Source organism: Neovison vison, chromosome 4 (genome assembly GCF_020171115.1).
Source record: "Neovison vison isolate M4711 chromosome 4, ASM_NN_V1, whole genome shotgun sequence".
In the NCBI taxonomy this organism is placed as follows: domain Eukaryota; kingdom Metazoa; phylum Chordata; class Mammalia; order Carnivora; family Mustelidae; genus Neogale; species Neogale vison.
Window position 1 is genome coordinate 197,688,333 of NC_058094.1, and position 15,088 is coordinate 197,703,420.

The 15,088-nt window shown below is 35.0% G+C and overlaps 1 protein-coding gene across 4 annotated transcripts in view; it reads right to left on the reverse strand.

Annotated features, from left to right (window-relative positions):
- Nucleotides 1-15,088, reverse strand: part of TFEC (transcription factor EC) — a 174,045-nt gene that overhangs the window by 14,861 nt on the left and 144,096 nt on the right. For 3 of the 4 annotated variants that reach the window (XM_044246414.1, XM_044246418.1, XM_044246417.1), the window contains one exon: nucleotides 12,493-12,579. The exons of the other annotated variant lie outside the window; for it this stretch is intronic. In XM_044246414.1, the coding sequence (XP_044102349.1) occupies nucleotides 12,493-12,579 (87 nt within the window). The remainder of the gene's footprint in view (nucleotides 1-12,492; nucleotides 12,580-15,088) is intronic. 4 annotated transcript variants of the gene reach the window in all.

The window sequence follows — 15,088 nt, forward strand, 5'->3', positions numbered from 1 at the left end:
ATTTTTTAAGAAATAATGGAGATACATTTCTGAGAATTAACTAACTAAAGTCTATTGTTTTATTAAATCTTATTTTATTATGATTTTATTTTTATTAAAAAATACATAGGAAAAAGTTACCCCAGGCATATTCCAGTGAAATTTTAGAGTATACAATGACAAAGTAGAGAATCTAAAAGCCTAAAGAGAAAAAGGTAAGATTATGTCCAAAGGAACAAGAATCTGGTTAACGTAAGAGTTTTCAATAGCAACATTGAATGAAAGAGGAAAGTGAGTATTTTTTAAATGTTGAAAGAAAAGAACTTAAAACACAAGTTTATATCCAGCTTAAGAGTCATTCACAAATGAGGCCATGATAGAAATATTCCTAAAGTCATAAAATACTTAAGGATGTTTACCCAGAAAAACGAACATTGAAAACAGTTTTGGATAAAGTACTTAAATAGAAGAAGATATTTAAAGAATATGCTTCAAAAATACAAAATAAAAATGATCACATACCTTAGTAAGTGGTTGTAGTCTAAAAAATATGAGGAGAACCAAGGTAAAAAAAAATGAAATATATAATGATATAACTCGGTATTAAAGTTTAGATAATATCAATATGATTGAAATGAAGCAGAAGGAAACCCAAGGGTGTAAAAGTAGTTAAAACTAAGGAGAAATAAATGGGCACACTTAAATAATAAAGTAAGATGAGAGAAACAGGTTAAAACATATCAGTGTAAAGGAGTCAAACCTCTCAGCAAAAAGGCTGACAGTTTGGATAAGACAATACAAGAGACACACCTACATAGTGAAGGTTTTCACACAAAGATTGAAAATTAAAGAATGGAAAAAGATATAGCCAGTAAATGATAACCATAGAAAACTGACATAGCTATATAAATATCAGAGAAAATAGATTTAAAAATTTGAAAATGTACTAGGGATAGACAGAGTCTCTACATAATAACAAAGAGTGAAATTCTCAAAAAAGAATTATAATTATAGGCATGCATTCATGTAATAAAATAACCTCAAAATATGCAAAACTGTTTTGAACTGTAAGGCAAAATTAATAAATCAACCAATGTAGTGGGAAATTTTGACATTTCTCCTCATTTTTGGAAAGTCAAGCAGACAACAATAATCAGTAATGTTATAGAACCTTTGAATAAAAAAACTAAAAGCTTGGCCCAATAGACACTGCAAACTTCCATATCCAAAAATTAGAGAACATATAATTTTCTTGAGTATATATAGGACATATATAAATATTGATTATGAACTCTGTCAAAAACACCTTCAATGTATTTCATAGAGACTTGATTTCTAAAATCCTTGGAAATTTTTAAATAATTCAAAAGTAAAGACAAAATCATGCTGGAATTTAGAAATAAGTAAAAGATACTAAAAATACACATAAAGAAACTTCTGGGATATAGCAAAACAATGCTATAGAAGGAAATTTATACGTTTAAAAAGTAACATAAAAAATAGATAAAAATTTGAAATTCGATAAATTATCATTCTCAAGAAGCTAGGAAAATAACCAAATAAACCCAAAGAAAGTAGAAAAGATAATAAAATAAGAACAAAAATTATTGAAAAAATATAAAAGTAGATCCACAAAGCAAGTTTTTTTTTTAATTAACAGAAATGACATGTTTCTGACAAGATTTAGGAAAAAGAATTAATAATAACTAAATACTATTTCAAGTGAAAGAAAGGTAATACTAAGAGTACAAGTTGAGATTTAAAAATAAGCAGGACAATGTTGTCTGTTTTTACCACTTCTGTTCAACATAGTATTAGAAATTCTAGCCAGAGCCATTAGGCGAGAAAAAGAAACAAAGTTATCCAAATTGGAGAAGTATGAATAAAATGATCATGTTCATAGATGACATGATCTTATATGTAGAAAAACCTGAGATTACACACACACATATACACACAGAGCTATTAGAGCCAACAAAGAAATACAGCAAAGTTGCCAGATATAAAATGAACATCCAAAAGTCAGTGTATCTTTTATACACCAGCAATAAAGAATCTGAAAAGGAAATTAAGAAACCAATCCTATTTACAAGAACATCAAAAAGAATAAAATATTTAGTAATAACATTTACTCAAGGAGCCAAAAGACTTGTACAGCAAAAATGAAAAAATATTGCTAAGGGAAATTTGAAAAGATATGTATACATAGAAAGGCCTTGCATATTCATTGATCAGAAGACTTAATATTATTAAGATGACAACAATACCCAAAGTGATCTACAGATTCCATTGACTCTCAAAAGCACTTTTTGTAGAAAAAGAAAAACCCATTCTAAACTTCATATAGAATTTTGGGGGTCTTATAGCAGCAATGGCCACAGTCGCCAAACTATGGAAAGAACCAAGATGCCCTTCAACGGATGAATGGATAAGGAAGATGTGGTCCATATACACTATGGAGTATTATGCCTCCATCAGAAAGGACGAATATCCAACTTTTGTAGCAACATGGACGGGACTGGAAGAGATTATGCTGAGTGAAATCAGTCAAGCAGAGAGAGTCAATTATCATATGGTTTCACTCATTTGTGGAGCATAACCAATAGCATGGAGGACAAGGGGCGTTAGAGAGTAGTAGGGAATTTTTCAGAGACTATGGACTCTGAAAAACAGTCTGAGGGGTTTGAAGTGGCGGGGGGGGTGGGAGGTTGGGGTACCAGGTGGTGGGTATTATAGAGGGCACAGCTTGCATGGAGCACTGGGTGTGGTGAAAAAATAATGAATACTGTTTTTCTGAAAATAAATAAATTGGGAAAAAAAAAAAAAAAAAAGAATTTTGGGGGTCCCCAAAAACAATCTTGAAAAAGAACAAAGGTGGAGGACGCACATGTCCAGATTTTAAAACTTACAATAAAGTAACAATAATCAAAATAGTGGATGTTTGCATAATAGCAGACATAGACTGATGGAGTGGAATTTCTGCACTATTTCAGGCACAGTGTAGAAATAAACCCTCAACCATACGGTGAAATGATTTCACAAAGGTGCCAAGATCATTCAATAGGGACAGCACAGTCTTTTCAAATAATGGTGGAGAAAGTAGATTCCACATGCAAAAGAATAAAGTTGGACCCTTATCTTATACGTTATACAAAAATTAACTTGAAATGTATCAAAGATCTAAACATAAGAGCTAAAACTATGAAGGTTCTCAGAAAAAAGGTGGGTGAAATCTTGATAATGAGCTCAGTGATTTTTTTTTTTAATCTACCACTAAAGTCACAGGAAACCAAAAGGAAAAAAAAAAAGAATTTAGACTTCATCAAAATTTAAAGCTTTGTACATCAAAGCACATTAAAAAGAGAGTGAAAGATAACTCATCAGTATAATATTGAAACTATTTGCAAATTGTATGAGATTAATATCCAGATTATATTTTCTTAAAATTCCAACAACTCAACAACTGCAGCAACAACAAACCACCCGATTAAAAAATGGGCAAAGGATTGGAATAGACATTTCTCCAAAGAAGAAGGCCAATAAGCACATGAAAAGATGCTCAACATCATTAGTCATTAGGGAAATATAAATTAAAACTACAATGTGATACCACTTCACATTCATTAAGATGACTATTATCAAGAGAAAGGAAAATAACAAGTGTTGGTAAGGTGCAAAAATTGGAACCTTTTCTGATGATGTGAATGTGAAATGATGCAGTTGTGGAAGATGATATGACAGTTTCAAGTAATCTTTGTAAAAACTCCACGAGGAGTTAAAATGTTTCCCGTTTTAAATATAAAATAATTAAAACTGAAAAATTAAGTTATCTCAAGATCATACAGTTATATAAATAGTGGGCTTGGGATTTAATTTTGGGTCTATATGAAACAAAGGCTGGATTCTTTACTACCTACCCCAGTCCGGAAAGGTCCTTTCCTTAACACTGAATGGTAAGAAGTGATTTGAACATGCAAAAAGTTGGAAGCCATTGAACAACTTTTTTCTGTTTTATTCAAGTATCAAAATCCAACCTACTCTCTAAGGCTCAACTTAAAGTCCAAACGTTCTCCAACACTCTCTTTCATGGCAGCGCGGTTTATTTTTCTCCTCACCAAAACATACAGGACTGATAAACTCAATCATAAATTTAATAATTTGGTTTATATTTATTGTTTTTCCCCTCTTCATTTATATTCCACTCAGCAAAGAGAGTACTGTAGTATATACTACTTACCGTGTTCATGAAAATTAATTACTTATCTAAAAGCCTGAGAATTTTCTGGAGAGGTGTGTGTGTGTGTGTGTGTGTGTACATATGTATGCATAATGTATGTGTATAGATGTATTATATATGTATACTATGTATGTTTGTCTATATGTATGTGTGGTCTATGTGTGCAATAAGTCCTTCTCTCAGATAATCTCATTATAAATACAAAAGAGGAAAGAAAATACATTTGTTATATATTTTCAGAAAATTTTTCAGTATAAACACTAAAAGCAAAAAACTTCATATACCCTTTACATATATATGTGTATGTGTGATATCTATGTGTCTATATTTACATCACATATTTAGTGTAAGGTTCATGGGAAAACTGAGTTGTTTGGATCTTCTATTTTTCTTTTCTGTGAAGACATTCATGGTAGAACTAAAATGGTAAAAGTAAGCCTGAAATTATTAGAATAACTGTAGACATAAAAAGAAGAGAAACATCAGGCATAAAGAGAGAGCACTGTAGGGGAGAACATACCACACAATGTATGCATACATAAAAAAATGGCATTTAAAAGATTATTTTTTTTCCTTTGGGGTATTTGTTCATTTAAATGTAGTAAACTAGATTTTTCCAGTTTTAAGACACACACTATTGATCTCCCTCTGTATTTTATTTGCAAAAGCAGGGCTACATATGAGGTTTGAATGACAAACATTGAATAGAGAAGTCCCACTGAGTTATTAGTATTTTTGTTCTATTATGAGTGAAGAAAAATAATGTGTTGGGCGGGAGTAGAAGGTCCCTTGTCCTTGGCCAGCTGGTTTATAACTTAAGTAGAAAAGATAAAACACAAAATAGAGATGGTAACTTAGAAATACTTTTGCATCACACACTTTATATGCATATGATCTACTTAATACTAAATTAATAAAAACAGCAATTGACTTAATATAAACACTACAATAAATAACCAGTGGAACCCTCACTTTCTGATAGAAAAGTCCCAATATACATTTTTAACAATTCTTCTTTTTACTACAGAGACAATAACAGTATTCTTACTGTATCCAGAGCACCTAACACTATGTTGTAAGTAAACAAGTTTGTTGGTGTACAGCAGATTATATATTATGCATTTCAAAGCTCAATTTCTACATACCTTGTTTTATTGACTATTAGTTTATAAAGCTGACATTCAGTATTTAAGGTGGCTTCATCTCCAGACATTGAAAGAATTCCAAAATGCACTTGCTCACCAGTTTTAACGCTGCAGTGTCTCTAACCTTCACGAGAGCAACCGTTTTCTCTTTCTACTTCATCATTTTCTTTTCCTTAAAAACTGGCAAACAATAGCTGAGAGGACTGGGCAGAAAACTCAGCGCCAAGGTGAACTTTGGCTCTTCCTTGGACTTTAAGACTAATCTGCTCTAGATTGTGCTTGACAAAAGCTTGCTTGTTGATGTTATGCTGTCCTCTCAAGTTCCAACCAAATGCAAGGGGTTGTTAATGTTTACTCAGTCCTCGTCTCTGGAATGGTCTTGAACTATAACAGTTTACTGAGATTGCCAAATGCCACCAGCATTTAGAGACACCTGATTGAAAAAATAGCTATCTAGGATAAAAGAAATGAGTTACTCAGCACCACCACGTCTCGAAAAGGAAGGGGTGAAACCAAGACCACCCAGTGGAAATTACAGGGAGACAGATCTAAACTCACCGGCTAAGCTATCAGCCTACATGTGTGTGGCAGAGAATCCTATCAGGCCGGGGTTCCTTCAAATCTTAGGATTCTTCAGTTCTAGGAAACAGCTTCCTTCTGAGGCTGCTGGCACAGGAGGGTGGGTAGGGTTGTTGTTGCATCTGGTATCCTACAGGACTGGATTCAAACCCTCCCCTGCCATTCACTAACTGCGGTAACCAGGACAAATTACTGCACTTCTCTAAGCCTCTTTCCTCAACTGTAAAGTTATTACAGGTAATACTAGCCTCTCTCCCATAGGTTTGTTGGGATGATCTATACAATTTTTCACAAAAAGCGTTCTGCACAATCCTTGTCACAGAACAAGTACCTGAGGCACAGTAACTATTATAATAGTTGTTATCCTTGTTGCTACTGCTTTTTCTGTTAAAAAAATTATTAAATACTAATGTATAATGGGAATAATTTTTTCAATATGTGTGGATTTTGAAATATTTATTTAACATGTGTTTGCTGAACCCCTATGATGTGCTAAGCATTATGCTAGGTGCTGAGGATAAAATAATAAACAGGTCACAGCTCTAGGTTCCAGGGACATACAGACAAAATGCTTATCCTCAAAGAGTTTACATTCTAGGGGTGGGAGCACACAATAAATAGGTAAATAAAATAATCATTCTAATAAGTGTCAGAGGTCATCAAAATAAGACAGTGATTTAGGGACTGATGAGATGGGGTCTTTTAGCTAGCCTGATTGTGGAAGGCCTCTGTGACAAGTTGATATTGACTGAAGATTGGAAACTTCAGCCATGCAAAGGGGCAAGCATGCAAAGATCTGAGACAAAACAGGAAGTTCAATGGTCCTAAGATGAGAGTATGCATATCATGTTCAAGGGGCAGGAAGAAAGCGATTGAGGCCAAAGCCTAAAGTTAAAGGGAAATGCTGACAATGGTAAAATGTCTGGATTATATTCTGAGGATTTTAGGAAGTTAACAGAATGTTAAGCAAGGACAAACAGGATCTAATTTTTGCTTTGTGCAGATCATTCTGGCTACTGTGTGAACAGCTGTAAGGGGCAAGAAGTAGCAGAGAAGTTAGGCTAGATTCTGTTTCTGAAGTTCAAGTGAGAGATGATGGTAACTTGGAAAAGTGTTTTTAGTAGAGGAGCTGATAAGAAGCTGGGAGATTTGGGAAATCTTGAACGCTTGTGAGAATGTACTGATAGATGTGGAGGTGTGGGAGTAAGAGAGAGAAGAAAGATGACTCTTTAGGAGTAGGGGTTCTAGATGAACCAAAAGTAGATTTGAGTAGGCAGTGGGGGGGGGAGCTTTCTGTCAATCATATTAAGTTTGAGATGTCTGTTAGAAGCATTAAAGATGTCAAGCAGTAGGATAAATGGGTCTAGCATATAGGGGAGAGATCTAGGCTAGAAAAGGGTAGAGATCACCTGTAGGATGTATAAATACATGAGAAAAGAGGGCTGAAGTCTGTGCCTTGGAACAGGTAAGAATTTAGACACCTATTAGAAAAGAAAGAACCAGGAAGGTGGGTAGAAAAGCAGAAAATGTGGTGCCAGAGAATCCCCGATCATACATCAAGAAGGAAAAATGGTCAACCACGGCAAATACCACCGAGAAGCCAAGTGAGGTGAGAACGAAGACCTTACTACTGTCTTCTACTTCAGTTGGTTTTAAGAGCTCCTTTAGAATTGTGAGGACAATGGCTCTGTTGGAGACTAGAAAACAGAAGGGTAGGAAATGGTGGCAGGGTGAGGATGGAAGCAAGAAGCCCTTCTGTGTGTCAGTCAGTCATGAAATAGTGTGGCAACCAGAGAGAAAATGTGTTCAGAAGGAGTTTTGGTTTTACTTTTAGGGAGTGTTATTAAAGACCAGTGTAATGATGATATGCATAACCCTATAGATCAGAATAGACTGATTATGGAGGAGAAGGACTCACTATTTAGAGAAGGAAAGACCTTGAGACGGTAAGAAGGAGTAAGATTCAGGGCACAAGTGGTGGGCTGGCCTTAGATTATGAGCAGGAGCAATTATTCTAATAGAAGAGATGGCAGAAGAAATTAAAACAGATGCAGATGATTTAGTAGAATTGGTGATGCCAATCTACTAATGAATGAATCCAATAGTGTTGCATACATTTCTCCTTGAAATACATTGTAAAAGAGAAATTGGCTGCAAAAATGAAGAATGGGCAATGAATTGCAGGGTTTTGAGGAGAGAAGGGGAGATATTAAAAACTGGTCTGAATAAATGAAAGTTCTCATGAAAGTACACAGCTATGCCCTGTGTACACCTGCAGAATGGGTGGTGAAAGGCCCTGCGAAGTTTCGGTGATGTATTTGAGGTGAGTACTATGAACAATGTGGTGAAATTTTATCCGTTAACCTGCTCGGGTTGAGATGTGGAGTAAGATGAGAGAAGTCTAATCAGGGCAGGGGTTTTGCCAAGGAAGTAAAATGAAGAAAAAGAGAGGAGATGTTAGGAGTGTTTGCAAGAGGACTGGTTAGAGTGCTTGACCAAGGACTCTAGACAGGTTAAAGAAATTTCCAAAATGTTGTGAGTGTGAAGTCATAACTATTGAAAACAGTGATAGAGTCCATTGATTTGGAGCTTGAACAACTGATGAAATAATAACACTACAGTAGAGGTACAAATAGAATGTTAGGGTTAAAAAGTGTGAAATGAAGATCTTATGGGATAGAAAAAATAGCAATAACAAGATCTAGGATGCAATCATGTGAAGGAATGGCTAAATGGGGAAGAGAAAAATAAATTGACACTAAAGAGACTGAGAAACTGACAGGTTAGGGTTTTGTCAAAAGTATGACTGGTTTGGCTGAATGTTTCTTGCACCTTGGCTCTTTGCAATCTAGTTTACATAGTTGTTACAGTAAGAAGATGCTCACACATTAGGGTTAGAAAACAAGAGGTAACTTCTTAATTATTCTAACTCTAGTCACTCATCACTCAACATTCATTTCTGGGTCAGAAATACGTGGGCTAAATTGATCGGCAAAGACTTTGAACTCCTTCATTCAACCTGGATAAATGGGAAGGATGACCACAAGTGGTCCAAGATTCCCCTCAGGAGCTTTCAAGTTTCCCATCAATAGAACTTATTATGTGACATTTAGTTAAGCCTATATGCAGTGTTCCTAGGATAAATCTTAGCTAAGTGAGATCCAAGGTTTCCTGCTTCCACAGCAAGAGAATGCTAAAATGACTAACAGCACACTCAGTCAACAGGCCCTGAGATTCTACAGATTTCTAGGAGAACTAGAAATTGTAAGTAAAATATATAGAAAAGTGAGTCTCAAATAATAGGTGAGAAATTAATAATAATTATTGTTAATTGTTAACTATCTCACTTTTGAAGTTTGCCATAATGGACATCTGTTGGTTTAGCCTCGTTAGAATTCCCTGACATTTTTGTTAACAACTCCTGTTCTAATTTTAGTGTATATGTTGCTGAAGCGAGCACAACTCCTGTTCTCATTCTCACTCTTAGTCTAGGTAGTTTGTTGTGTGGGGCTGCTCAATCCACAGCTCTAGGGTGAGCCCAAGACCCAGAGAAATTGACTTGGATTAGACATATGACACACATTGCTCTGGTAAGAATCATCCCAGAGATTTAACTGGAACTAAGGGGGAAAACGATGTTCTCCCTCCCTTAGGTTGCCAACCCTGACTGACTGTATCCATTAAGATGAATTTGGCTATATAACAATAAAAAAATTCTGATACACTTAGCTTATAAAATAAAGGGAAAAAAAATCTTACGTAATGTGAAATCCACAGGTAAAGAATTCTCCAGGGTCATATAAGCAGGATTTCTTTCAGTTTTTCTTCTCCCTTTGTTTCTTTTGATTTTCTTTATTTACATAGCTTCTGGGCTATGTGACTACATCAGTCACATTGTCCTAGAACATCACAGAGAGGCAAAACCCTTCTCTTTCTTGGGTCTACTTTAAAGACTTAAGAAAATTCCCAGGGAGCTGCTCAACATGTCAAAATCACAACACAAGCTCTTTCCTAAAACCGTCTCTGCCAGGGGAAAGCGGGGCCACCAAAATTGGCTTAAATTAATCAGAAACTTCTCTTCCTTGTGAAGAAGTAGATGTCGGCAAAAAAGCAAAACACAAAACAAAACAAAAACTGGTTAGCAAGAAGAAACCATGTGGAAATATGTGCATAGCTTGGAATAGGCTATGATAGTGTTTGCTCGCAAGCTGGGAAAAAAGCCAGCACAGAAGAAAACAAAGGCAATGTTACGGAGGGCTGCCTGCATGCGATAGTATTAACAATTTACACGTGACATAAACCAACAAATTTCTTTCATGCTTAAGCCCCAGATGAGCCAGATTCGACCATCTGCACCAAAAGTTCACTTGCTAACATGCTCACTCAAAGTATTCCTCTGAATCCAACAGGTCTTTATTTTTATCCATATGAACTATAAAAATCCTTCAGAGTTTCCTATCTGTTCTACCAGCCATTATTAAGCATTTTTTTTTCCTCACCTCTTGACTTTTGTTATGTTGTTCTCTTAACTTGTTACTTTTCTGTGTTCCTGGCTACCTCTTAAAATCTTAAGTATCCCTCATAACTGTATTTCAAATATCATCTTTTCCTAAAGCACTTCCAAAAAAATCTCAATGTAATATGGTTTCTCCTTCACGAACCCCAGAACAGCTCTCTGACTAGTATTTCAAATGTACATATGTAGTATACTAGTATACTAAGGTAAGCATAGTATATATATATATAAAGCCTTGGAAATAAAAGATTTTAATTATTCTTATAATGCAGAAGAGAGCAGAAAGGTTAAGTGACTTGCACAACATCTAGATTAGAATCTGGGTTTAACACTGAGATCCACACTCTCCCTCCCTGCCTCTCTGGTGCACCTCACTCATTCCCCCACTATCATGTGATCTCCTGACTTGTGAACTGTGTCTTACTCAACTTGAGTTTCCGATAGTACATGGATTATGCTTTGTACATAATACATGTTGAATAAATGTATTTGGTTAATAGAACTCTTTGGTTTTATGTGTAGATCTAGACTTATCAGTGATTGCTGATTGGTCAACACAGGTATTTCTTGATGTAAGTGCAGGTAGGCCTGTAGTATCTATCTTTTTAAAAGAACATCCTAGCTATCATATGCAAATTCCAGATAGTTATTGTCACCAATTTGCCCTGAGTAAGGCATTCTATGCAGCCTCTACAAAAAAAGTAAGATAATTTGACAAAGAAAATGTTTCAGTGTACAATTTTAATGAGTACTACATACAAAGAAAAGATTGCAGGAAATTAATATCAATTCCTAAAACCCAGAGGTTGAATACTAGTTAAGAAAATAGTAACTTCATGCTGTGAAATTAGACAGGGAGAAATTATCATTAATAATATATTTATCTAGAGAATTAGTCAGATTTCCTATAACTATGCTGCCTGAAATCTGAAGAGAGAAGAGGTAGAAAGAATTGTCAGTCTATCCTAAAAAATAAAATAAAATAAAAATAAAGTCTGCAAAAAGACTAAATTTTAAACTTATTTGAACTTTGTCAGATAATGCCAGTATTCATGACCTATTCTAGGAGGCCCTGCTTATCAGAGGAAAGAGATACTTCTCTCTAGATATTCTGTCCAGGAAAAAAGGAACAGAAAAGAAAAAAAAAAAAGGATACTTTCTTTAGGTCTTAAATTTATATGTTCATCATTAACATAACCCAGCTCATTGATTTGCTGATGAAAAATATCCATACAACACAATATAGTCAGAATCCATTTTCTTTAAATGAAATGTTTAAAATAACAAGTCTATCACAATCTTTCATATTTTTCCCACTTTTTGAAAAGATCTAAAACTGTAAACAAACCAACCAACAAAACCCTTCAAAGTAGGTAAAAAGATCTTGCACGCCCTTTACAAATAACATTTTTAGTGATTTAATAAATGAACAACAAGAAAGCAACAGCAGTCAAAGAGGAGATAAGACACCATCCCTTCATGACACGTCATTCCAGGAATTTGTGCTGATTGCAACATAGTGGTCTGTCTACAAGCCTTAAAGTAGGGTGAGGCCTGTTCTGCTTTTCTTAAGTTCATCTTTGATCTCTGGTTATTGGTTCTAAAGTGAAGTCATATTTCTTGTTGTTATAATCTTTTTCTTGTCTCTGAATCTGATAGTTGTTAGTTGTGGTAAATTAGTCAAAACTTAGCCATTAGCTCATGAGGATGTTTTGATTATATGCTATGATTATATGCTAAAGATTAAATCACTCATGGAAAATAGCAGATATTTAATTAAATGGATGTTTATAAGGATTAGATAGGTAGATAGAGAGAGAGAGAGTATCACAAGCCCTGTCATCTTCCTCAATAACATTACATAATCTTTCTCTGCACCAATAAAATTTCCTAATATTCATCTGTTATCTTGTGTCTGTTTCAAAAACATAGAAGACACCATTTACTAATCAAATTAAATTTCTTTTTTTTTTAAATCATCAGATGCCATTATTTATTTCAATCTCATTGACCTCCTCAGGTCTAGAAACACTTACTGTTCTTTGCATTAGCAGAGGAGAGTCTGTTCCTTCCTCTTTAAAACTTGACTCCATACCGATTATATCCTCAATTACGTCTTCCATCTAGCAAAATATAATACATTTAGAATACTGTGCATAATGATAAGAGTTGTGCTTCAGCTTGAATTCAGAGAGAAAAAATTTAGCAATCTTTCAAAGTTTTAAAGAATATTTAAATTAAGGTTATATGTATATCAAAACCCAAAACACTTTAGAGCTTAAAATGAAGAAATCCTGCCACTCTTTGATCTGTGTTGCTTTTCCGTGCATTTGCTCCCGCCAGCTGGCAGGTGATGGCTGGGCAAATTACCCTGGGCCAGTCCCTTGGAAATCAGCATCTATATAAATAGAGTGGTTATCATGTGCCTCAAGCCAGAGCCTGAGTACTTAACATGTAGAGGGATGACTTCCTACAAACTTTACTTTCCTTTTGAAATGTTTTGATTGCATCTTACAGGTGGATATTCAAGTAGCAGTGGTCAAACCAGGCAATTGGTCCACATGGATACAAACTACACAGGAACATATTATCCAACTTTCCCTAATGGCTAATAATAATAATAGGAATATCAACAACAACAATAGTCACTGACCCATTAAACAGCAACAAAAGCAAACATACAGTGTTGGGGGATATGCCAGGCACTTTCTCTGTGCTTTGCATCCATCAGCTCATTTAATCTTCACAACAACTCTATGAAGTGATACTATCATTATCTCCATTATACAGAGGAAGAAACTGAGAGGAAAAAAAAATGCTCAATAGCTCATTCCAGATTATGAAACTGGTGAGTGACAAAGGCAGGACTGAAATTCTGGAAATCTGGCCCTAAAGTCCTAACTTAAATCAGCTTCTTACTCTCTTTCCCAATTCCTTTCTAAAATAGACTTTCTTCTCTCCTGTACTTTAGCTGGAGAAGATTTCAAAAGCTTGTATTTAGTCACCATACAGTACGTCCTTAGTTTTTGGTGTAGTGTTCCAAGATTCATTGACATAACATTAAAAAGAAAAAAAAAAAAGCAGGTGATATAACTCTCTCTCTCTCTCTCTCTCTCTCTCACACACACACACACACACACACACAGTCTTGTATTTAAGAAAAGAAAAAAAAAAAAATAAAAGAGGGACGCTTGGGTGACTCAGTCCATTAAACATCTGCCTTAGGCTCAGGGTCATGATCCCAGAGTCCTGGGATCCAGTCACATCAGGCTCCCTCACCAGCGGGAAGCCTGCTTCTCCTTCTCACTCCTCTTGCTTGTCTGTCTTTTGTGTGTGTGTGTGGTTTTTTTGCTTGCTTGTTTGTTTATTGTTTTGTTTTTGTTTTTGTTTTTGCTGTCTCTCTCAGTCAAATAAGTAAGTAAAATCTTAAAAAAAAAAAGTTAATGAGAATGCTGAATTTATACAACTGTAGTACTCTGAATTTCCTATAACATAGGCAGAAACAACTAGGAGTAAACTCAGAGAGATGTATGAGAATATTTTATGATTCCGTTAATGTTATCTTCTAAGCAAGATTTCTGAGAACCTTAGAGAATCAAATATTCAGGCTTCTATTAAGAAGGGTTTTGTCAAAAGTATGACGCCCAACTCCCAAAGTTGATACGCCAAAAAAAAAATTGGAACAATTTTCAATATTAATTTAACAAATATTTGTTGAGCAGTATTCATTGCAAGACCTTGTTGCAAGTATTAGAGCTATAAAAACAAACACCACAAAGCCTCTGCCCTCTTGGAACTCGAACGCTAATGAGGAAACAGACAAACAGCTTAATAACAGAAGGTGGTCTGAAGAAATTAAAGCAGGTAGGGAGAGAGCTTGAGGGGAATGAGTGTTATTTTAGAAAATGGTCAGAGAAGGACTTACTAATATGTGAACAAAGACATGAGTAACACGGCAAAGAACAGTCCTTGGAAAGGAAGCGAAAATTATAAAGACCCTTAGGTAGGAAGATTGGAGAAAGAATGTCGGTCAGTGGGAAGAGAGCAAGAGAAAGGTTTGAGATGAAGTTGAAAACTATGCCCTCTATATTGTAAAAGCTTCTAGGTTGGTGGTGTCCAACAAAAATTTCTTTAAGCATAGGTATGTCATCCACACTGCCCAGTATCGTAGCAACTGATCTCTTACAGCTACTGGGCACTTGAAAGTGTAGGTAGTTTAGCTGAGGAATTAAATCTTTTCTTTTCAAGTTTTTATTTAAATTCCTAGGCGCTCAGGAATTAAGTTTTTGATCTCATTGACTTTTTAAAGATTTTAGTAAATTTGAATGAATTTAAAATTAAATTTAAATAGCCACATGTGGGTGGTGAGTACCATCTTCAAGAGCACAGCACTTGTATTTTTTTAATTAATTAATTTTAATTTTTAAACTTGAATGTAGTTGATACCCAATGTTACATTAGTTTCAGATGTACAACGGAGTGATTTGATGAGTCTACATGTTATGCTATGCTCACCGCAAGTGTAGTTATCATCTGTCACCTACAACACTATGACAAAACCATTGCCTGCATTCCCTATGCTGTGCCTTTTATTTCCATGACTCATTCATTCCATAACTGAGAGCCTGTACT